At 43.1% G+C, this 24,687-nt stretch overlaps 2 protein-coding genes across 2 annotated transcripts; both read right to left on the bottom strand.

The window, feature by feature from the left end:
• Positions 1–516: 516 nt before the first annotated feature.
• LOC310705210 (stromelysin-1-like) lies at positions 517–8,771 on the bottom strand. Its single transcript, XM_083499773.1, has 10 exons — positions 8,596–8,771; positions 7,922–8,166; positions 7,287–7,435; positions 7,076–7,195; positions 5,037–5,198; positions 4,214–4,355; positions 2,631–2,764; positions 1,761–1,920; positions 1,562–1,665; positions 517–1,079 (listed from the first exon to the last, which is right to left on the bottom strand). The coding sequence occupies exons 1-10, from the start codon at positions 8,701–8,703 to the stop codon at positions 976–978; spliced, it is 1,428 nt and encodes a 475-aa protein (XP_083355899.1). The 5' UTR covers positions 8,704–8,771; the 3' UTR covers positions 517–975.
• Positions 8,772–12,450: 3,679 nt separating this feature from the next.
• On the bottom strand, positions 12,451–23,169 carry LOC310705209 (stromelysin-1-like). The gene is made up of 10 exons (XM_083499772.1): positions 22,903–23,169; positions 22,248–22,492; positions 21,077–21,225; positions 20,861–20,980; positions 18,900–19,061; positions 18,178–18,334; positions 16,301–16,434; positions 15,201–15,360; positions 14,537–14,640; positions 12,451–12,928 (listed from the first exon to the last, which is right to left on the bottom strand). The coding sequence occupies exons 1-10, from the start codon at positions 23,008–23,010 to the stop codon at positions 12,825–12,827; spliced, it is 1,443 nt and encodes a 480-aa protein (XP_083355898.1). The 5' UTR covers positions 23,011–23,169; the 3' UTR covers positions 12,451–12,824.
• Positions 23,170–24,687: the final 1,518 nt, after the last annotated feature.

Raw genomic sequence — 24,687 nt, 5'->3', positions numbered from 1 at the left:
TGGCAGCTCCACGCTCAGCCTCCTCCACTCACTGATGGTAAGGAACACTGGGGGATCATCCCCCCAAAATTATGGAGGGCCCCCCAAAAAACAACCAGCCCCCTGGAGTTGGAGCCCCATCTGAAAAAACTGCCTCCTTCCCTTTGGATCCTCTCAGGTGTTAAGATCAGCATCGGGTGCCCTCTTGGGAGTTCCCCAGCCCTCAGAAGTTCACAGGATGGCACCCAGGGAGAGGGCATTCTCTGTGGTGGCCCCTAAATTCTGGAGTTTCCTCCCACAGATTGTGTTCCCCCATGGAGGTGCATCTGACACCTTCGTTATGTAGTTTTCTCATATGCTGAAAGCACACTTTATCCAGGTCTTTTGCACATGAGATATATATTTTACACGATATATTTCAGGACCCACCCTATTTCCTTGATTGTCGTTCGTTTTAACTGATTTCAATATTGTATTTTTAAATGGTTGCAACCTGTCCTGGGGCCTCATGGTGAAGTGTGGATAATGATAGCAACAGCAACTTTGACCATAATAGTAATAAATCACTTTATTGCACAGTATTGTACAAAAATATATGGTTTTCTGCAATAATTTATATTAAATATATCTATTTATTTTCTTGTTTTAAAAAATTGTGTCCTGCTCAGTTTTAAATAAAATCCTCAAGTAGTTTACAAAAAAGTAAAGCAAACGTTAAGACTGTAAATAAAGGCAGAGTTAAAAATTATAGTTAAAATAATTTAAAATATAAAAATAGAATCATAGAATCATTGAATAGTTGCAATCTACCATAGGTTAAAAACAAATATATATTAGAACTTCCTTATTCAAAATGCAGCTTGTTCCATGACTCATGAAACCGCAGGAGAGACCAAGTCATGCCAACTAAGATGGTGCCCAGTGAGCGTTGCCTGATGCCCAGACCAAGAGAGATTCCCTTCCTCTGGGCCTCATCACTTTTTCCTTTGTCTTGTGTCATGGGCACCCAAACCAGCTGTCACTCTTCTTGATGCTGAGGAATTTTTTGGTTTTGCTGTCAAACTCATATTGATTTGATCCACTGAATAGATAGAAATGTCCTAAAAAGAATAGGGAGTAAGAGTAAAAATTGTGAATCGAATGCATGAAGGAAACTCAAAAACCTACAAAATACCTCAGTGTGGAATGCTCTTAGTCACCGTTCCATTAAGTCAAGCACCCCTGCTCCCCTACAATGGTTCATTCCACACCCACCCACACCAGATATCCTATTCCTCAACTGCTGAAGTAAGCCACTGAGCATGTCCAGTCCTCATTGGTCCCCTCCCTCACATTTTCCTTTCTGCTTCTGCAAATCTATATGTTCTCTGAACAGAGCTATGGCAGGGGGTTAAGATTTGTTCCATCTTCTGCAGTTTTGATCCTGGCATGGACCATGGCTATGGTAGCAGTCCTGAGAGGCTCAGGCTGAGGAACCTGCCACATTCACATCTGTGGTCAAGTCCTTCTGTCTCACCATTACAACTATATATGGTCCTACTGGATTAGGGAGGTTGTTTAATGAAGATGGTTATCCACCTACCATGATGCAGAAAAGCAGCGTTCACCTTGGAGCTAATTTTCTGGAAGTCGGCTGCTATCTTTCTTGGGTAGCCTTCTTCCATGGACTTCTTGGCTTCATCATATCTAGAGAAATGAATGGGTTGAGAATGCATTGATTTAAAGAGCTTTTCAATGAACTTTCAGAATTGTCCCACATGAGATAGGTAAGTTCCCCTTACCTCCAGTAACTGTTTCCAGAGAAGAAATATGTCTTCTTTGAGTTGCTGTCATGAGCAGCTGCATCAATGCTCTTAACACTTTTCAGGAGGCCCAGGCTGTGAATATTCTTGGGGAAACCGATCTGTATTGTATTTCCTTTGGTGGCCCAGTACTTGCTTCCTGTTAAGCAAAAGACAGTAAAAATGAAAAAAGGGGGGGGGAGGAGATGGAAAGAGCCTTTCATGAAGATGGGACAAACCTGAATGAGAAAGTCCAGGCCCTGCAGAGACAATTGCAGAGAGTGGCTGGGGAAACTCAGCCAGATGGGCGGGGTATAAATAATAAATTATTATTATTATTATTATTATTATTATTATTATTATTATTAGGCAGGGCCATTCCTAATCCATCTTATTCCTTCTGCTCAGGGCAATGGGGATTTGGAAGCAATATCCTGCACATTGAGGGCACGTGATGTGATTCCTTTGCTGCTGCTAAGCAAGTTGAGGACTGATCACTGCCAACCTTATTTAAAGAATCTTGAGTTCTATGATGGAAGAAAAAATAGATAAAGGAAACAAAAAATCTGCTTGGATAGAGATGAGAGAATCTGTCCAGTTTCACACACCCACCCCTTGTAGCTTCAGTTCTCAATTTTACACCACCACCAATAATAATAATAATAATAATAATAATAATAATAATAATAATAATAATAAAGTCTTTGTAGCTATACTGTGTAACTTATTGAACAGCTAGGATTTGGTCATTAACATTCTGTAACACCACCCTCTTGCACAGGTCGTTCTGCTTAATGGCAAGATGTCCTCCACTCCTTCCATCATTCTTAGCTCCTTTACTTGCTGTTCATTCACATTTGGAATATTTACCTTTGAAGAGAAATACTGTGTCATCAGCCTTAACTTCATACGCAGCATCTATGCCTTTGCTCAAACCTGGCCAGAAAGCAGAAATGGGAACCTTTTCAACATCTCTTCTCTGGGGATTCTTTCTCCAGAAAAAGCTGGGGAAGACAATATGAATGTTTACAGAAGAAGGGCTGTGGCTCCAAGGTAGATCATCAGCTTTGCATGCAAATGGGGCTGGAAAAGACCCTCCCCCAGTATAAAACCCAGGAGAGCAGTTGCTGGTCAATGTAGAAAATACATTGGAACCTCAGGTTAAGTACTTAATTCGTTCCTGAGGTCCGTTCTTAACCTGAAACTGTTCTTAACCTGGATCATCACTTTAGCTAACGGGGCCTCCTGCTGCCGCTACGCTGCCGGAGCACAATTTCTGTTCTCACCCTGAAGCAAAGTTCTTAACCTGAGGTACTATTTCTGGGTTAGCACAGTCTGTAACCTGAAGCATATGTAACCTGAAGTGTATGTAACCCGAGGTACCACTGTACTGAGCTACGTGGACCAATGGCTGGAATCAGTATAAGACAATTTCCTCTGTTTCCTTATTTTCACTGTATCAAAATTCTTCCTTGGTAATGTTTTGTGTATAAGATTTAAGTCCTACCTGTCGGCCTATTTAATTATTATGCATATTTTTAGCAGTCCCAGGGAAGGTTACTCACAACAAGCCATACAATGCTTATTATGACTAAGACAGCAAATAAAACTATTTTAAATAGGAAAAAAAAAAGACCAGCAAAGGAAGAGGGAGCATCTAGAGATCATCTTCCAGCCTCAGGGACCTGGGTAAAAAAGGATGCATCTTGACTCACTGTAGAAAGAGAGCCAAAAATGGAGTCAAATGCACCATGGAAAGGAGAGCATTCAGTAACCTGGGAGCCACCCTAGACAAAGCCATCTCCAGAACCACCACAAAAAACTTCAGGATGCCTAGTCAGTGTTGGGATACTGCCAGGGAGACAAAGTCCATCATGGCCCCACGTCGCCTCCGGACGTCCATCGATCTCCCTTAGACACGCAGTATCAGCTATTAGCGACACGAGCTCCAGAAATAGCTTGCCACATTCCAGAGCTGATGCATGCTCTTATCAGCAGATAATGCACAGCGAAAGATGCACGCAGGAGAGCATTATGTAAGTTTATTCAGCATTGGTCAGAACAAAGAAAAACATGACCGCCTACTTCAGTGTTCAGGCACCGAGGGAGAAACGAAAGCAACAGAAAACATAAACTTCCTGTGAACAGGAAATACGCAGACTCTGTGACTCACAAAGCCTGCTCCCTTTTAAGGTGGAACGGAAATATCCTAACAGTCAATACTGACTAGTACTATTTGCAATTGTTCTTACCTTACACACCAAGGAGGGCATGTTGAATGAATTTAATGAGCAGTATGTTGAGCTTAGTATGGATGGTTATTTTCATCATAAGGGAAAAGTCATTGCTGTTTCATTGTGTTTGCAGAATACTCTTTGAGTAGAAATGTTCTTGGAGGTGGGGCATGACTTTGAATTAGAATGTAAAAAGTTCAGTGTTTAGATATTATTTACCTGTCTTTAAAGAACAGGATATCCCCTCGGAGAGAAGTGACAGCATCAAAAGCCAGGTGAGTGTCACACCATTTTGTGGATGGTGCCTCTGTTGTGGATGTGAGGTTAATTGATTCATTGTCATCACCACCTTCAGGGGGTCCTTGAAAAAGAGGTAAAGAGAAGAACTGAAGAACAAGCAGGATTTGGAATAGGCAGTTCAGAGGCATTGCAAGACACTTCATTTTAAGTTGCTTTAAACTTTTTTAAAAAAAATATCATGTAATATTTTGTTTTAATATTGATATTGTGTATTAATTGTTGAAACCCATCCTGGGACTTTAGGGTGAAGTCCAGGTAATAAATGGTAATAATCATAATGAGTAATAATTTATTGGAAGACAGTTAAATACAACAATAGATGGAATAATAGATTGGCTCTGCAAATTCACATCAGGTGGTCTGGACGATCATTTGCTCCCCAAATAAGAAGGTTCACAGAAAGATTTTCAGTTGTTTTTCTCACCCACCCATTCCACAGCCATGGTACCCCCTGAAAAATCTCTCTGGAGGGTTGAGGGGGCATCCAAAATAGATGGGGCATGGGGGCGTTCCTGCAGGGAGGGCTGGAATTCCCCTCAGAATCTAAGACTACTTTAGGGAGTTCATGGAAATAAAGTTTCCTGTTACTCCCTCCTACCTTGTTCTGAAGGTCGACCCAAATCCTCCAGAGAATCTATTTGAGTCTTCTCTGTGAACATTCTTAAGCTAACTGTCCTTAGGATCCAAGCCAGTGCTCTTACATGGCCTCATTCCATATAACCATCTGGGAGTCTGTACTTACCATAAAGGTGCTGGATGCCCTCAATGTCATCTGTGTGAAGACCAAAATTTTTAAGGTCTCTATTTATGTAGGTTGGAAACATCAGAGCCTCTGGATTGCTGGAATGCCTGAGGCCCAGTACATGGCCAAACTCATGAGCAGCTACAAGAAAAAGGTTGGTGCCTATAAAGGAAACAGAAATGGGTTTAGCAAATCTAAAAAAATGTAGTATGAACACTGACAACTGGGAAACACTGGCCTGCGAGCGCTCCAGTTGGAGAACAGCCTTTACCAAAGGTGTCATGGGCTTTGAAGACACCCAAACTCAGGACGCAAGCGAGAAACATGCTAGGAGGAAGGCATGCTTGGCAAATCCACACCATGATCAACTACCACCCAGAAACCAATGTCCCCACTGTGGAAGGACGTGTGGATCCAGAATTGGCCTCCACAGTCACTTACGGACTCATTGTTAAAACCGTGTTTATGGAAGACAATCTAACTCAGCTATGAGTGATCGCCAAAGAAGAAGAAGAAGAAGATGGACAGCAACTCTTTGGGATTTCAGATGGGTCTTTGCAATCCCTTCCTGGAGATGCTGGGGATTCCACATGGAACCTTCTGTGTCAAACAATTTCAACTACATGCTAAAAAAACAGCACACTTGCCCTTTCGCCAGAAACAAGGAAATGTAGTCTAATCTTATGAATAACCTGAGTGAGTTTATTAATACCGTTTATGGTTGTACAGAACAGTCCATAGGATGTACCAATGAACATTGTGGGGTGTTTTTTTCTTGTGTTTTTTTACGTTGACAAAAATGGTGCTTTTCATAATTAAATTTCATCAGCCACATTCCTATTCTTTGCAGTCAGAAGGAGCTAAAAGATCACTCTCCTGGTCATAAGTGGTCCTAGCAAACATGATCATTATCACTGATTTCATTATAGCAACGACTGCTTTCAATGCAAGTCCTGATTATTTCTTTGTTAGGTTTGTATCCCACCAAACAGTGCTCCAAGCAGCTCATAGAAAGAATGCAAATACAAGAACCACAATCAAATAGACTGGTAATGTGACAGAGAGCAATATGATATGCAAGTGGAGTGTAATAAATGAATGTCATGAACACAAGAAGTGTCCTATTGGATAAGGACCGAAGATCCACATCCTATGCTCCCAGTGGTGGGTTGGAAGGCAGAAAGGCCAAGAGTAGAAGGATCTAGGGCCAATGGCAGGCAGAGCCAACTAATTCTACGGTTGTCCCCATCCACCTCCCTGCTGAGTTCTGCAAGGGCAATGAGATTAAGGAACAGGAAGCTGAAAAGCAGAGGCGCCCACTGGCCTGGTTGTAAGTCAAAGGGAAGGCATGTTGGCCCTGGAAGAGGCAGCCCTCCATTTACCCTAATAGATCAGCCTCCAGATGTCTATCAGAAGCCCCGAGTATGACTCAAGAGCAACGGTGCCTTTGGCACTTGTGATTCCCAGCAACTGCTATTAGAGCCATGAAGTTGGGATGCAACAGAGTCATGAAGACTAGTAGCCACCAATCATCTAACGCCCATGAATTTGCCAGCCACACTGATGGCCATTGTGGCATCTTGCGGCAGCAAATTCTACAGCTGAGCTGTGTGAAAAAGACTTGCTTTGTGTGCCAGATAAACTTTAGCAACGCTGTAGAGCGAAGCATGAAGAAATTTTAAAAATAGATTTTTATGAGGATTAGTTTATATTTATTTCTTTTATTAACTGTCATTGGGAGGAACCTAGACCCCCTGTACCTCATGCATATTTTTGGCTTGGTTGATTTACTAAACATGCTGCTATTATTTTCTGCCTTATACACATCATGGTGATATTTTGCTTTGTACCTGGTGACCAACATTTGTTATTTGTGGTTCATATTTTTTCCATGATAGTATTTTAAAACTCTAGAGTAAGTCTCCTGGGACATGAATGGTGCTGAGGTCTCAATGTTTGTCAGCAAAAGTAATTAAGCTGCCTTGACAGTCGTTACAAGCAAGTGAATAGAATATATTGAGACAAAACAATGAAAATACCTTTTAAATCCCGTGCCCAGGGTTCATTCTCATCAAAATGGACGCTTCCACCAAAGGCAGGTGAAAATGCATGAGCCAGCTGCCCACCTGGTCCATCAAAGGGTATATTGTCACCATGAGCTTTTTAAAAAAATCAAAGAACATATATATAAATCACCCAGCCAGGAACTTGGGTAAACCTACTATAATTCCTTGCATGTGATTTACTTACATCTAGCAGCGAAAGAGATCTTGATATCTGCAGGTTTCCCATAAACCCTGGTGAAGGTCAAGGGAGTCACATCACTCCAAACTTTCCAAGCTCTTTCGATTGCAACATCTACGTCAGTGCGGTCCATGTCTGGCGTGTAATTCAGAACACTGAAACACACGGAAGGAGAGGAAATGCACATTTGAAAGAATGTTCACAGAGCTTTCAAAGTGTGTGTGCAAGAGGAGACATCATTTTACGTCTCAGAGTATCTCCACATCCCTGCCCCTTGTATTTCTAAGTGTGTTAAAATTATGCAATGATGACTAGAATTAAGCTCTGTGTTGCACAGGAAAATCAATAATGGTAGACTAGCCAACTTTTAGGAAAGACCATTACTGATGTGACAAAGGAATCCCAGCATTCCTATGAATACAAGTTGAAAACAGTAACTTGCAAGTGGGATCTGTACTACCCAAAAATCTGCAGTCTGGTGTGTTCCTGATCAGGCTTCCAGACAGCCGGCCAGACATACCCTCTTTAAGATCATCCATTCCATTTTCTCCCCAGACAGAAGTTTTCTTCCTCAGCCAGGAGCCAATAATAAGCATTATCAAGTTACATCTTTGATTCAGGCAAGTGTTTTGAAACTTTACCTATATGTCAGGTTTTTTCGTCCCCATTTTGGTGACTCCGGAAAGGTGCTGTATTCTGCTACATCAGGAACCCCACACCTGGGATTCTTCATTGCAGCCAAAGTGTGTGAGTCCAATCTGCCCGTCACTCTCAGCCCAAAGTGTTTCTGCATTCGTTGTAACTTGTCAACAGGAATCTCATCACTCCTTTTGCTTCTTGCGACTGGCGTTGATGTGGAATCAGGATAGTAGTTTTCTATGTACGTCTGATGGAAAGAACAGATGCATTTGATTGTTGCAGAATTATTTTCACATATAATCTTTCACATTGTAGGATTTTGATCTTTCTAACTTTCCCCCCAATGAGGAAGCTCATTTGTCTAATTGAACCCATTTTACAGACATAAGAACTGAAGCTAACAGACATTAACAGTGAATCCTAAGCACGTCTTCTCAGTTCAGTGGGACTTACTCCAAGATGTATGAATGTAGGGTTGCATGTAGGATTGCGGTCTATTTTACCCAAACCCATTAGGCACACCTATGGAGGAGCAGAGGTCGGAATCTGCATTTTCCCAGCCTATAAGCATGCACAACATTACATTGACTGCCACTTTGCACAAGGCAATTAGTGACTGACTACATTTTCTGCTAGTGGAATTCTGCTTCCCCTCTGTGCTACCATCAAACATTACCTTTGCAAAATTCAGGTCTGCTTCTCCAACTTGATCAGCTTCGTGGATTAGGGGCAAAGCACAAGAAAGTGCTCCATAGAGCGCAATCGTCAGTAGGAAACTCTTCATTGTCTCTTTCGCTTCTGCGCCCCAGTCTTAGAGTCCCAGAACTGTTCGGTCTCTCTGTCAATGGATGTGTCTATGTGCTCCCAATGGACCTCTATATATACCGGTACTTCGTGGTTTTCTATAGAATCAACAGAAGCATGACTCACAACATTATAACATCCGTTGACTTGCCAAACACAGAAAATGTCCCTTTTAGCAAAGTGACACGCACAGAGTTTGTTAAGTTCAAAAGCCCTGATTTGGCCATTACCAAATAATTAAATAATTAGAATGGCATCATTCTCAAATTATTCAACAGAGGTGGAGCCTGGTGTCCTTTTTAGCAGAGTGACACATGCAGCAGGGTCTGTTAAGTTCAAAAGCCCTAATTTGGCAATTACTAAGAAGGTGAGTGGGGTTCATTGCACAGGGTTTTGCCTCCAAGTAATTAATTAATTAGAATGACTCCCTAACATTAATGAGCCCAAATTAGCTATATTCTTTAATCTCAAAGTGTTTACTCTGTGTAGGACTAGCGGTGAACACCACCGAACTTTTTCTTTTTAGTTGAAGGAATCCCATTATATTGGGATCATGTCAACTAATAGACTGAAATCTTATTATCTATATAAATTAGAAATAATTATAGCTGTCAGAGTTGCTTCAAGATCCTAGCTCACAGAGGATCACGCTAGCCAGCGGTCATTAAGTAAAAGTCTTTATTGAGTTACAGTTTCCATTCTCAAGCTGCTGCGTGCAACTCTACGTCTAATAGCTAGATCGGCGAAGCTCCGTCTGAGTCTCCGCCCCGTGTGCACCAACTTAATATCCTCGCCCTGCTCCACCTTTTCCGCCTGACTATTCTCCTCTGGGTCCCTCTGCCCCCCGGGGTCTCCTCCCTCCGGGATTCTTCTGACGCTGACCCCCCAGACTCTCCTGTCTCCTTGCGCCGGGCTTTAGGACCTGGCTCCCTTTCCGGGCTGCCTCCTGCGCCGCCTTCCGGTGCATTTGAACTTGGCGCGCGCGCCCAACCTTCCACCTTCCGTCTAACCGTCTCTTCGCTCCCCGATGGAGGTGTGGCCACTCCTGACTCGTGCCCTCCCTCCTGTTGTGAGCTGCCAGCGCTTGCCCCCTGGCTCCCTTCCTCTTCCCTGCTCTCTGGCGGTGACGCTGGTCCCGATTTCCAACTGCTCTCCTCTGAGTCCCCTCTGGCTCTATCTTCCTGGGGTGCCCCCCTAGACTCCCCCCTTGCCCTGGCCACTGGTGCTCCTTTCTGTGAATCCTCTGATTCACTGGAAAGACTCGGAGATCTCGGGTCGTTGTCATCACTCATCTTTTCTTCTGCCTCCTCCCCTTCGCTCTCTGTTTCCTCCCTTGCCCTTGCCTCTGCTCCTAAACCCCTGACAATAGCAATTGTGGCATTATCTGAATGAAACATTAACCATAAGATATGATGAAATAAATAACACAGATCTTTCCAATGCAGCAAGTTCTGGAAATTCTAGACAATTTTACTAGGAAATCAGCAGAAATTGTTAGAATAATTCTGACACTGATCAGCACATCTAAGTCTGAGAAGTGACCTTGTTTATCATTTTTGGGTTCAGAACAGTATTTGCCTTCTCCCACTACAACATAAGAAAAGAAATTTTAGGTCTCACAGGGCGCAGCTGAAATTTTAAAGCCCAAAGTCCACCTTTGCCTGGGGTTCTTTCCTTTTCAGAATTTACACAGAAGTAGACCTATAATGCTGCTCTTCTGGGATTTTGTCAACAGCACAGGAGTAAACAATGCTCTCACGTTTCAAACACTTACAATTTATGGCTTTCCCTCTGTACACACAAAAGATAAGCATAAATGCTTTACTGCAGGGAAGCAACCTAACTTAGATTCCTAGTTCATTCATCTGTTATTTGAATACAGAAAATGAGTCTGTCGGTGGGTAAAACACCAGCAGGAAACTTTGCAGTTGCCAAGAATGGACGATTTGGAATGATCCTTCCTAAAAACAGAAGCTGGGGGTGGGATGACCAAAAAAGAAAGAAAGAAAAAAGATTTCTGTAGTAATTTTAATTGAAGAAAAACTCAACAGGAACAGGGACAAATTCAGAGTCATAGTAAACTAGAAGAAAATGATGTAATGAAAGGATGCAGAAGTTTACTTTAATTTGTTAATGAATCACTTCCTAGAAGATAGCCGAATGTGATTGAACAATGAAAACATAAAGAATAGAAACATATATGCACAGATGCTGATGCCCAGCCTCAGCTGTTCATGTTATGGTGACCTCCCATCTGAATGACTGTACTGTGGGGCTGCTAGGTTGGTAAGTGGGGTAGTCATGTGTCACTGGTCCGGAAAGCAAGACTTTACCCCCACATGTGCCACTCTTGATCACTTTGATCGGCAGTAAAAGGTAAAGGGACCCCTGACCTTTAGGTCCAGTCGTGACCGACTCTGGGGTTGCGGCACTCATCTCGCTTTATTGGCCGAGTGTACAGCTTCCGGGTCATGTGGCCAGCATGACTAAGCCACTTCTGGTGATCCAGAGCAGCGCATGGAAACGCCGTTTACCTTCCCGCCGGAGCGGTACCTATTTATCTACTTGGACGGGTGTGCTTTCAAACTGCTAGGTTGGCAGGAGCTGGGACTGAGCAACGGGAGCTCACCCTGTTGCGGGGATTCGAACCACCGACCTTCTGATCGGCAAGTCCTAGGCTCTGTGGTTTAACCCACAGCGCCACCCGTGTCCCTCGATCGGCAGAGCTGGTGCCAAATAATACCCGTTCTGCATTGTAAGAGCTTGATCGCTTAGTGTCGCAGTGCCCAGACTTTGGAACTCCCTGCCTATTGAGACCAAGCAGGCACCTCTTGCCAGCACTTGAGAAAAATATGATGCTCTAAAAAAGCCTAACTAGCTGCTTAGAAAGTTGACGTAGTTTTAATTTGTTCGTCCTAGCTGCTTATAGCTCAGTGGTAGAGCATCTGCTTGAAATGAAATTTTATTATGAAAAACACCTTTTTTTTCCCAATGTAAAAAATATGTGTAACTGGTAGCTGTTGGTACAGCCTATGGGCTGTTTTGTGTAATATATTTCATACATCCATAAATGGTATGGTCTCATGTGTTACTTCTTTAACTTAAAGACGTTTCTTTTTTTTTTCTTGAAAAGAACGTTTCCTCTTTTGGCAAAAAGATAAAGTGATTATTCAGGAAAAGCTCATCCATGACCCTACAGGGAAGAAGTCACACATTCAAATTGGTATGAGGAATGTGGAGGACTAAATTTGAGATTAGAAATCTGAGTTAGTTTTGGATCCCATGATGAGATTGAGGAGAGCCAGCGCTGGCCATTGGGGCAGAACTCTTTCTGACACCTTCATTATATAGTTTTGTCTTTTGCTGAAGACCCACCTTAAGCTGACCCTTTACACATGGGATACTTATTTTAGAATCCCAGTGGCGTAGCGTGAGGGGTGCAGGGGGGGCCGGCCGCACCGGGCGCAACATCTGGGGGTTAGGGTTAGGGAGCGCAAATCCACGGGTTAGGGGGCACAAATCCACAGGTTAGGGGGCGCAAATTACTTGCCTTGCCCCGGGTGCTGACAACCCACGCTACGCCACTGTAGAATCCACTCTATTCTCACAAATGAAATCATTTTAACTGATTTTCAAATTGTATTTTATATAATTGTAACTTGCCCTGAGACCTCATGATGAACCACAATTAACGATAACAATAGTAATCATATACCAACAACAACAATAATAATAAAAATCCACTTTATTACAAAGTAGCATACAACATACATATTATTTGCAGCAATAATTTATATTAAATATCTATTAATTTATGTAACAAAAGTTATATACTGCTTGATTTTTTAAAAAAATCCTATAAACAGTTTACAAAAAGTAAAATGAACATTGAAATAAAAGAGATAGAAACAGGATTATTTTTTAAAAAAATAATAATAATTAAGATCTATCGTAAGTTTAAAACAGTGGGGAATTTCCATTTTAGAAGCTCCTTATTCAAATCACAGCTTGTTCCGTGGCTCATGCAACCACAGGACAGGCCAACAAACACAATGCCCAGGAGATTCCCTTCTTCTGGGTTGCATCACTCTTTGTCCCGTGTCATTGGCACCCGAACCAGCTGTTGCTCTTCTTGATGCCGATAAAGCTTTTGGTTCTGCTGTCAAACTCATATTGCTCTGAGCCAATGAATAAATAGAAATGACCTGAAAAGAAAAATGAGGGAGAGTGAAAACTGTGGATCTAATGGATGACGGAAGCTCTCAAAACCCTACAAAACACCTCAGTGTAGAATGAGCCTACAGTGGTACCTCTGGTTAAGAACTTAATTCGTTCTGGAGGTCCGTTCTTAACCTGAAAATGTTCTTAACCTGAAGCACCACTTTAGCTAATGGGGCCTCCCACTGCCACTACGCCGCCAGAGCACAATTTCTGTTCTCATCCTGAAGCAAAGTTCTTAACCCGAGGTACTATTTCTGGGTTAGCAGAGTCTGTAACCTGAAGCGTATGTAACCCGAGGTACCACTGTACTCACTTTTCCAGTAAGACTTGCTTCCTGACTGCTCTCCTCCACCACAATGCTCCATTCCAACCAAACCTCCCCCTGCCAATTTCCTTTTCGCCTCCTTTCCCATGTCAGCCGTGGGCTGTTCTGCATCCTCCTCCAACAATTCCTTCATACTTCTACAAACCTTGAGTTTCCCCCTAAGCTTGGAAATACCTCCCTTTGGAACCATACCCAGCAGGAATATTCTCAGTGGCTTTCTGCTATTGATTATTTCTTCGTCAATGGATACCAGCATAAACAGCAAAGTAGCTTCCAATTGTAGGACCAAGAGGATTCAGATCCACTGAGTGGAGTCAGTGCCTGATCAGTCGTTTTTCAAAATAATAATAAAAATTTTATAATAATTTATTATTTATACCCTGCCCATCTGGCTGGGTTTCCCCAGCCACTCTGGGTGGCTTCCAACAAATGATTAAAAATACATTAAAACATCAGTCATTAAAAACTTCCCTAAACAGGGTTGCCTTCAGATGTCTTCTAAAACTCAGATAGTTGTTTATTTCCTTGACATCTGATGGGAGGGCATTCCACAGGGCGGGTGCCACTACCAAGAAGGCCCTGTGCCTGGTTCCCCTTAGCTTCACTTCTCGTAGTGAGGGAACTGCCAGAAGGCCCTCAGCACTGGACCTCAGTGTCTGGGCTGAATGATGGGGGTGGAGACGCTCCTTCGGGTATACTGGGCCGAGGCCATTTAGGGCTTTAAAGGTCAGCACCAACCCTTTGAATTGTGCTCGGAAACATACTGCCTCTGGGGAAATTTCATACTCAGTTGCACTATCACTCATGCCAAGCAAGCACTGTAGTCTTCACAGAGTCCTCTATGAGAGCGGTTCTTAACCTGTGCTTTGTGGACCCCAAGGGGGTCCATGGATGGGCTTCAGGGGGTCTGTGAACTGTTCTAAAAAAAAAAAATGTCCCCCCCCCTTCCATTTGTTTCCTGTTAATTTGAAAATTATCTTTGTGGGCAAGAAAACAGTCTCAGACAGGAGGTTTTCCCATGCCGAACGGGAGACACTAGGGACTGACCCTAGGAACTTTGGTACTCGCTACCAACCTGGCTCTGAGCTAAGACCTGCTTTTTAGATCCTGACATGGACCACGGCCAAGGGAGCAGTCCTGAGATGCTCAGGTCATTGAGCAACTTGCCACATTCGCAGATGTGGTCAAGTCCTCCTATGATCTCACCATCACACGGAAGAAAATACTGTTTAATAGGCTAGCACCATGAAGATGGTCATTTGCTCACCATGGTTCAGAAAAGCAGCATCCACCTTGGAGCCAACCTGGTGGAAGTCAGCTGATATCTTTCTTGGGTAGCCTTTTTCCATGGACTTCTGGGCTTCATCATATCTAAAGAAATGAATGGGTTGAGAATTCATTGCTCTTTGCACCCGCAGAAACAGCTACATTGAAAACTCCTTATATGTGAACCTACATATGTAAAGTGTAAGGACTTTCCTTCACTGGGGGTTTTTAAACAAAGGTGTCTTGCATGGTTCTGGGATGTGTGGCAAAGCAGCAAGAACCATGTGATACAGTGGTACCTTGGGTTAAGTACTTAATTCGTTCCTGAGGTCCATTCTTAATCTGAAACTGTTCTTAACCTGAAGCACCACTTTAGCTAACGGGGCCTCCTGCTGCTGCCGCACTGCTGGAGCATGATTTCTGTTCTCATCCTGAAGCAAAGTTCTTAACCCGAGGAACTATTTCTGGGTTAGCGGAGTCTGTAACCTGAAGCGTATGTAACCTGAAGCTCTCAACATCCCTGCCCATTGGCAACTTTTGCTGGGGCTGATGGGCTTTGGAGTCCAATGGCGTCTTGAGGACCACCAGTTCCTCATTTCTGAATTAAAGAGCTTCTCAATGAACTTTCTGGATTGCTCCACTTGAGCTAGGTAAGTTCCCCTTACCTCCAGTAACTGTTTCCAGAGAAGAAATATGTCTTCTTTGAGCTGCTGTCATGAGCAGCTGCATCAATGCTCTTAACACTTTTGGGGAGGCCCAGGCTGTGAATATTCTTGGGGAAGCCTCTCTGTATAATATTTCCCTTGGTGGCCCAATACTTGTGTCCTGTTAAGCAAAAGACAGAAGGAAAGAAAAATGATTGAGAGAGCTTTGCATGAAGATGGAACAAATCTGAATGAGAGAGCCCAGGATTCCTGAATGTTGTGAAGCACCCTGCGATCTATGGGTATAGGGCAGTATACAAATAATAATAATAATAATAATAATAATAATAATAATAATAATAATAATAATTCCCTTTATTATAATCTACTAGCCTTTATTAGCTTACACAAGAAAGATCCTGTTTGGAATCATCTTTCCTCTGAATCAAGGCAGGAACCAATACAGGTGGTATTTGTGTACCTTGGTAGAAACCTATTGATTTCCTTAGGCCTTTCCAGGATATTGATACCACTTGACTATAATAATATGTCTCTTTTGGCCTAATGCTGGCTAATGCTATTTATTTTGCAAGTTACATATTGAAGTCATATTTATGTAATGTTTCTTTAAAACCTCATGATGGATATGTCAAAAATAGCATTTATGTGGTTTTAGTAAATAAATAAATGGCTGGGGCGACCCAGTCAGATAGGTGTGGTACAAATAATAATAATAATAATAATAATAATAATAATAATAATAATAATAAATTAAGGAGGTCTGGGACTGATTTCCTAAGAAACATGAAGTAGTTTCACTAACAGCAGCCCAGATTTTTATTTTATTTATATACAGTATTATTGTGCTTATATCCCACCTTTTCCTTCAAAGAGTTTTAAAACCCTGACAGTAATTATGTAAAATAGGTTAGGACTGAGTTAGGACTTCAGCCCTAGCCTCCCAAGGTCTTAATACGGCATTCTAACAGCCACACTTTGTAGCTTAGGATTCGGTAAGTAACATTCTGTAGCCTCTTGCACAGCTATTTCTGCTTAATAACATGACACCCTCCACTCAACTCCTTCTTAGCTTCCTTACTTGCCATTCACTCAACATTTACCTTTGAAGAGAAACACTGTGTCATCAGCCTTAACTTCATACGCAGCGTCTATGCCCTTGCTCAAAGCTGGCCAGAAAGCAGAAATAGGAACCTTTTCAACATCTCTTCTCTGGGGATTCTTTCTCCAGAAAAAACTGGGGGAGACAATGTGAATGTTTAGAAACACAGAACCGTAGAATTGTAGAGTTGGAAGGGATCCTGAGGGTCATCTAGTCTAACCCCGTGCAACGCAAGAACCTCAATGGTAGATCACCAGCTTAGCATACAGGAGGTCCCAGATCCAATCCCTGCCAGTCTCAAACCCAGGAAAGCTTTTACTCAGCAGTGTAGACAATACTGAACTAGGTCACTCAGTGGTCTGACTCAGTATAAGGTGGTTTTCTCTGTTTATTACACATATTTGTAGCAAGCTCTACAAATATGTAAAATTCACTGGGCTACTGACAGGTCAACAATTATTTTTTTTAATTGTTATTTTGAAATCATTTTTATTTGATTTTACAAATATAAAATTATATATTTTTAAAAAAATTCAAATATATATCCATAAACAGAGATTACTCTGAATTTTGGAACCCCTCCCCCATGGGGTCCCATGTTAAACATTTCAAACTGCATATACTTCCAAACTCTAAGTGTTATATCAATCCATATTATCCATAGTACCGTATTTTTCGTCCTATAGGGCGCACCGGCCGATAGGACGCACCTCGTTTTTTTGGGGGGGGAAATGAATAAAAAAAAATATCCCCCCCGCAGCGGCTGCCACCCCAAGCCTTGCGCACACCTGCCCGAAGCATGGGGCACCCTCCGGAGGGCTCCCCGTGCTTCGGGCGACAGGCTGCTGCCCCAAGCCTCGCGCGCTCGGCGGGACCTCCTGCCCAATGCGCAAGGCTTGCGGACACTCGCCGGGGCTGCTGCCCGAAAGCCTTGTGAGCCTGCGGGAACTTCCTGAAGCCTGGAGAGCGAGAGGGGTCAGTGCGCACCGATGCCTCTCGCTCTCCAGGCTTCAGCCAAAGCCTGCATTCGCCCCATAGGACGCACACACATTTCCCCTTCATTTTTGGAGGGAAAAAAGTGCGTCCTATGGGGCGAAAAATACGGTAATTGTTACACTACAAGTGAAATTAAAATCCTGCCAGTGTTTCCATCTGCTTACAGTGGTCTCCTAGATAACTTATAATTCCCCCCCGTTCTTTCATAAAGTTTTTATCCTCTTGGTTTCTGAGTTTTCTGGTCAGTTTTGCCATTTCGGCATAGACTTTTTATGTACGGAAGAACAGCCGCCCGGATGCTAGTAGCCCGGAGATGGAAAGAAGACAAGGAATGGCAAACCAAGATGACAGGTCAACAATTAAACTCATCTGAAGTAGCAGTAAAGCCCAACAAAACGAAAGGGAACATCCAGATATCATCTTCCAGTGCTTTGGGTTGCAATGCAGCTGGAGGGGTTGGGCGTGACTTTGAATTAGAAATGAAAGATGTCAGTGCTTTGTAGGTAACTTAACCCTGACCATTAGTTCCAGTTGTGGCTGACTCTGGGGTTGTGGTGCTCATCTCGCTTTACTGGCCGAGGGAGCCAGCGTACAGTTTCCAGGTCATGTGGCCAGCATGACTAAGCCGCTTCTGGCGAACCAGAGCAGCGCACGGAAATGCCATTTACCTTCCCACCGGATCGGTACCTATTTATCTACTTGCACTTTGATGTGCTTTTGAACTGCTAGGTTGGCAGGAGCAGGGACCGAGCAACAGGAGCTGACCCCGTCGCAGGGATTCGAACCGCCCACCTTCTGATTGGCAAGTCCTAGGCACTGTGGTTTAACCCACAGCGCCACCCGTGTCCCTTGGAGATAACTTATCCCCTGGAGATAACTTACTTGTTTTTAAAGAACATGGTTTCCCCTCGAAGAGAGCAAACAGCATCAAAAGCCAAGCGAGGGTCACACAAGTCTGTGGATGGTGCCTCTGTTGCTGGCTCTGGGTTTCCTGACGAACTGTTATCACCATCACCATCCTCACCACCTTCAGGGGGTCCTTGAAAAGGGGTTAAAGAGAAGAGCTGAAGAACAAGCAGGTTTTGCAAGATGCAGCCCAGAGCAAGAGGCTTCACTGGATGATGGCCAAACCCGATAATGGATGAAATAACAGGTTGGCTCTGCCAATTCACATCAGGTGGTGAGCTGAACTAGAATCCCAAACTAAGGAAATTCACAGAAAGAGAGTTCCCAATCCCTTCTCTTGCCCAGCCACCGGTGCCCCTGAAAAGCCTCTCTTGAGGTTTAAAGGGCCTTCCTAAAAATAAACAAACGAGAAAGAGCATGTGTGTGGGGGTGCTGGGAGGAAGAGGAGGAATTGTCCTCAGACTCTAAGTTACTTTAAGGAATTTCATGGAAGTCAAGTTTCCTGCCACTGTCTTCCACAGTCTCTCCATACCATATTGTTCAGAAGGCCACTCTCCAGAGTTTCTTCTGCTGGAACAGCAGGCAGGAGAAAGTGATGGGCAATTTCCCTTCTGGGAATGTCCTTAGGCTAAGGGTCCAGGCCAGTGCTCTTCTTGCATGGAATAAATCCACACAATCATCTGGGAGTCTGTACTTACCATAAAGGGACTGGATGCCTTCAATGTCATCTTGGTGAAGCCTGAAGTTTTGCGGGTCCGTAGCTTGATAAGTTGGAAACATCAGAGCCCCCCAAATGCCAGAATGCCTGAGACCCAGTGAGTGGCCAAACTCATGAGCAGCAACAAGGAAAAGGTTGACTCCTAAAAGGAAACAGGAAGATTGTGAGTACTTGTGAAGCTCACCTGGGTATAAGATAGTGAAATATATACTCGGGGGGACTTTAAGGATTCAATTTTGGCAAATTCCACTAGAGAATGACCCAGTTCAACCTTTTCCAGCTTAATGTGTGGCAGAATGTATCTAGCCAGCAGATTTTGTGTTTCTAATGTGATGCCTTTCTGCATTTTAAATTGTGTATTGTTGAGAGGTAATATGTTCTGCAACATATATTTAGGGATAAGGTAAAGGTAAAGGACCCCTGGACTGTTAAGTCCAGTCAAAGACGACTATGGGGTTGCGGCGCTCATCTCGCTTTCAGACCAACAGAGCCAGTGTTTGTCCACAGACAGTTTTCCGGGTCATGTGGCCAGCAGGACTAAACCGCTACTGGCGCATTCAAAAAGATACATTTAACTGTATATATATTTTTTGTAGCTTTAATTTTTTTTTTTGAGAAGAATAGAAATATGGGATGGAACAGCCCCATGAGTGAACAAATGTGTAAGTGACATGGACCAGAATATGTTTCTCCATCCTTACAGATTAGGCTTCTGAAGAAAAAGCTCCTATCAGACATGATTTTTGAAGTAATAAATGCCATGAACACCAGAAGAGTCCTGCTAGATAAGCACCCAAGACCCGTCTAAACTCACATGCTGTGCTCACAGTGGCAGTGGGGACTGTCACTCATTGGGACTGGTAAAGTTGGAGTCAGAAGGGCAAGCAGCAGACTCGGCCAGCGCCAATGACAGTCAGAGCTTACTAATTCCAGGGTTGTCCCCATCCACATCCCTGCTGAGTTCTGCAAGGGCACTGAGATTAAGGAGCGGGAAGCTGAAAGGCAGGGCCGCCCGTCAGAATGGTTGCAGGTCAAAAGGAAGGAAGGCTGAAGGAGGCAGCACTCCATTTGTCCTAATGGAGCAGCCTCCAGAAGCCTCAGACATGATCTGAGAGCAACAGTGCCTTTTCCACTTGCAATTCTTAGCAACTGCTATTAGAGTCATGAAGTTGGGGTGCACTAGAAGCCATTGATAGGCTTATCCCCCTTGAATTTGTCTAATCCCCTTTAAGGCCACCCACACTGGGGGCCATTGCAGCATCTTGTAGTAGTGACTCCCATAGTTTGGCCATCTGAAGACAGGTTGCTTTTGTATGTCAGAAATGTAGAGGAAGGCCCCTAAACACACACCATATTTTTCCATGTATAAGGTGATGCTTTTTGCTAAAAAAAAATCAGGCAAAAATTGGGTGTCGTCTTATACACAGATAGTGAATGCAGAGGGGGGACGTGCGATTAATGGCAACAGCAAGCAGGAGATTGGCAGCGGTGATTGGGCAGGTGATTGGTGGCTGCGGCAAGGCCTGCTGGTGATTGGCTGTGGCAAGGTGGGCAGGCGATTGGCGGCTGTGGCAAGTGGGCGGGTGGGCTGTTGGTGGCGGCAAGAGGGCAGACAATTGGCGGCTGCGGCGAGGTGTGCGATCAGCAGTGGCTGTGGCAAGCGATCAGCAGTGATGGGCAGGCGGGTGAGCGATTGGTGGAAGTGACCTACCCCACCCCCAAAAAAAGCTAAACAACTTAATTTCTTAATTTTGGGTTTAAAAAAATAGGGGTCGTCTTATACACGGGGGCACCTTATACACAGAAAAATACGGTAAGCATTTTTGTATCCTAGGATTAGAATGGTATCCGTGTCTCACTATTTTGCAGTATATGTAAATAAGAAAGCCATTACAAGCAAGTGTACAGCTGAATATATTGAGACAAAAGTAAACAAATTACCTGTTAAATCCCTCACCCAGGATTCATCCTCATCGAAATGGGCATTTCCACCATAAGCAGGTGAAAATGCATGAGCCAATTGCCCACCTGGTCCATCGAACGGGATATAGTCACCATGAGCTTTAAAAATAAATAAATCAAAGAATATGTGTATAAGTCGCCTGGCCAGGAGCCTGAGTAAAACTACCTATATCTATTTGTGTGTGGTTTACTTACATCTAGCAGCAAAGGAGATCTCAATATCTGCAGGTTTCCCATAAACCCTGGTGAAGGTCAGGGGAGTCACATCACTCCAAACTTTCCAAGCTCTCTCGATGGCAACATCTACGTCAGTGCGGTCCATGTCTGGCGTGTAATTCAGAACGCTGTGAAACACAGAGTTGTAAAGAAAATGTACGTATGAAAGAAATGGCACCACACAGCTTTCGAAGTCTCTGGTGAAAGAGGGAGATCTTTCTACATCTCAGCACATCTGACACAAAATCCATGCTGCTTGTATTTCTAGGTGAATCAAAGCGATGAAATGATGAGCAGGCTTTTAGGCTTCTTGCAAACTATGAACTACAGTGGTACATTGGTTCTCAAACTTAATCCCTTCCGGAAGTCTGTTCCCAAACCAAAGCGTTCCAAAACCAAGGAACGCTTTCCTCATAGAAAGTAATGCAAAATGGATTAATCCATTCCAGACTTTTAAAAACAACACCTAAAACAGCAATTTAACATGAATTTTACTATCTAACGAGACCATTGATCCATAAAATGAAAGCAATCAACAATGTCCTGTACTATAAAATAAATAAGATAGTATTGTAGATGATTAAAATTAAAATTATTATTTTTTCTTACCTGCACTGATGATAGTCATTGTTTGGGTGGGGGGGCTTTTATCTATTTCCACAGTCACACAATCAATCAATCAATAGCTGAACTGGGTTCCACACAGTCACAAAAACAAATTAACCAAAAAAGCTTCAAAAATAAAAAAGCAAATTAAGTAGCAAAAACAAAACCGCCAAACTTAATCCATTCTGGAAGTCCATTTGACTTCCAAAATGTCCGAAAACCAAGGCACAGCTTCTGATTGGTGCAGGTGCCCTGGAAACAATAGCTACAGCCATGTTCGACTTCTGAAAAACGTTTGAAAACCGGAACACTTACTTCCGGGTTTTCGGCATTTGAGAACCAAGGTGTTTGAGTTCCAAGTCATTTGAGAACCAAGGGAGCACTGTAATTAATTGTGCCCCAACTCTTTATTATGCAGGAAGATCAATCATGATGGACTAGACAACTTTGAGGAAAGACCATTACTATTCTTACTGAGGAATGCCAACATTTCTAGCATCTTCCAATGGCATCTTAAAATCAGTTAAGTGTACTGAAACCTTACCTATATGTCAGTTTTGTTTTCTTCCATGCTGGATCCCCAGGAAAGGTGCTGTATTCTGCTACATCAGGAACCCCACACCTGGGCTTCCTCATTAAAGCCAAAGTGTTTGAATCCAATCTGCCTGTCACTTTCAGCCCAAAGCGTTCCTGCATCAGCCGTATTTTGTCAGCAGGAATATCGTCGCTTCCTTTGCTTCTTATGACAGGCGTCGATGCCGAATCAGGATAGTAGTTTTCTATGTATTTCTGATTGGAAGAAAAGATATATTTGATTGCTTATAGAACTATTTTCACATATATTCATTCACATTTTAAAATTAGCCATTCATACTTTCTGCCTTTGTTCGCAACGAAGAAGGTCATTCACCATTGCACCCATGTTACCGACAAAGGAACTGAAGCTCACAGATATTAACAGTGCAATCCTAGGCATGCTTCCTCAGCTGAATGGAAGTTGCTCTAAGGTGTATTTATGCATGAAGAATTAACCCATCCAGCAGCTCTGAGGAGGAGAGGACTGAATCTACATTTCCCCAGGCTATAAGCATCACATTGAATTCCACTTTGCACAAGGCATTTAGCAACTGTCTACTTTTTTTGCTAGTCAATCTACCGGAAGAATTCTGTTTCTCCTCTGTGCTACCATCAACCATTACCTTGGCAAAGTTCAGGTCCGCTTCTGCCACTTGATCAGCTTCCTGGGTTAAGGGCAAACCACAAGAAAGTGCTGCATAGAGCGCAATCGCCAGTAGGAAGCTCTTCATTGTCTCTTTCACTTCTGCGTCCCAGCCTTGGAGTCTTAGAACACTTCGGTCCCTCTGTCAATGGATCTGCCTGTGTGCTCCCAATTGACCTCTATATATACTCCGTGTTTGTTCTATAAAATCAACAGAAGCATGACTCACAACATTATAACATCCGTTGACTAGCCAAACACAGAAAATGCTCCTTTGGGCAGTGTGACACACAGCAGGAGCTGCCAAGTGTGAAAACCCTGATTTGGCAATTACTATGAAGGTGGCTGAGATTCGTCAAGTGGGACTTTTTCACCAAAGGGAGGGGGAGTAGTTCTTTTTATAAAGATAAACAAAGTATAAGGACAAGCCCTTCCACGACTCAAATACTATGCTTATTTGTATTATCAATCCTCCCTAGACATTCGGTTGCATTCAACTAAGTCCTACTCAGAATAGACCCACTGAAATTAAGGAATTAGTCAGATCAATAAATCCATCAATAGATCTACTCTGAGCATAACTAGGATTGAATACTACCCATCCATTTGCTATTTAGTATTTGACAGGCTCACATTTGGCCGACAGACTGAATTCTTATGATCTACATAAATTAGAAATCATTAGAGCAATTGTATGAAGAACTGAACAAAGCATTAATTTGTAAATACAGTGGTGCCCCACAAGACGAATGCCTCGCAAGACGAAAAACCCGCTAGACGAAAGGGTTTTCCGTTTTTCGATGCGCTTCGCAAGACGAATTTCCCTATGGGCTTGCTTCGCAAGACGAAAACGTCTTGCAAGTCTTGCGATTTTTTTTGCTCCCCCCCTTTTCCTAAGCCGCTAAGCCGCTAATAGCCTTTTAGCCGCTAAGCCGCTAAGCCGCTAAGCCTTTAATAGCCGCTAAACCGCTAATAGCGCTAAGCTGCTAAGCCGCTAATAGGGTTGCTTCGCAAGACGAAAAAACCGCTAGACAAAGAGACTCGCGGAATGGATTATTTTCGTCTTGCGAGGCACCACTGTATAAGATATGCTGAAATAAATAACATAGGCCTTTCCGTTGCAGCAGGTTTTGGAAATTTTAGACAATCTTCTTAGGAAACAAGCAGAAATGGTTAGAGTAATTTTGACACTGACCCATGGATCTGAAGGCCAAAGATGTGGCTTTGTTTACCATTTTCTAGTACAGAATAGCATTTACCGTTTACCACAATAAGATACTTGGTTCAGCTGAAGAAGGCAAGAAACTTTAGGTGTGCTTTGCAAATAAGCCAATTCCTCCTTCATTCCCCCCTTTTACCAGTAAGTAACAGAGTAGGTTGGTGGGGAGAGGTCAGGCTAAATCAGTTGCATTATGTGGAAGTTGTAAATATTCGTTTCCCATTGAAATTAATGGACCTCAGCATACTCACTTTTCACATGGGTTTCAATGGGACTGAATTCCAACTGACTTGTTGATGTTGTTACAATTATATCCCAGCTTTCCTCCTAAGATCTCAAGGTGGCGTACATGATTCTGCCCCTCTGCATATTATCCTCACAACAACCTAGGTTAGACTGAGGAAGTGTGACTAGCGTATGCATATGCAACACATATAATCGCTTTTTCTTTACCAATCTAGCTGAGTCCCAAGTAAGCTCATGGCTTTGTGGTGATTTGACTCCTGGTCTAACAGGGACTAGTCCAACAACCTAACTGTGGCACAA

This window comes from Podarcis liolepis (genome assembly GCF_965112155.1).
Source record: "Podarcis liolepis genome assembly, chromosome: 4".
NCBI lineage: Eukaryota > Metazoa > Chordata > Lepidosauria > Squamata > Lacertidae > Podarcis > Podarcis liolepis.
The sequence above is the reverse complement of the archived record's forward strand: the minus strand, read 5'-3'. Positions and strand labels throughout refer to the sequence as shown.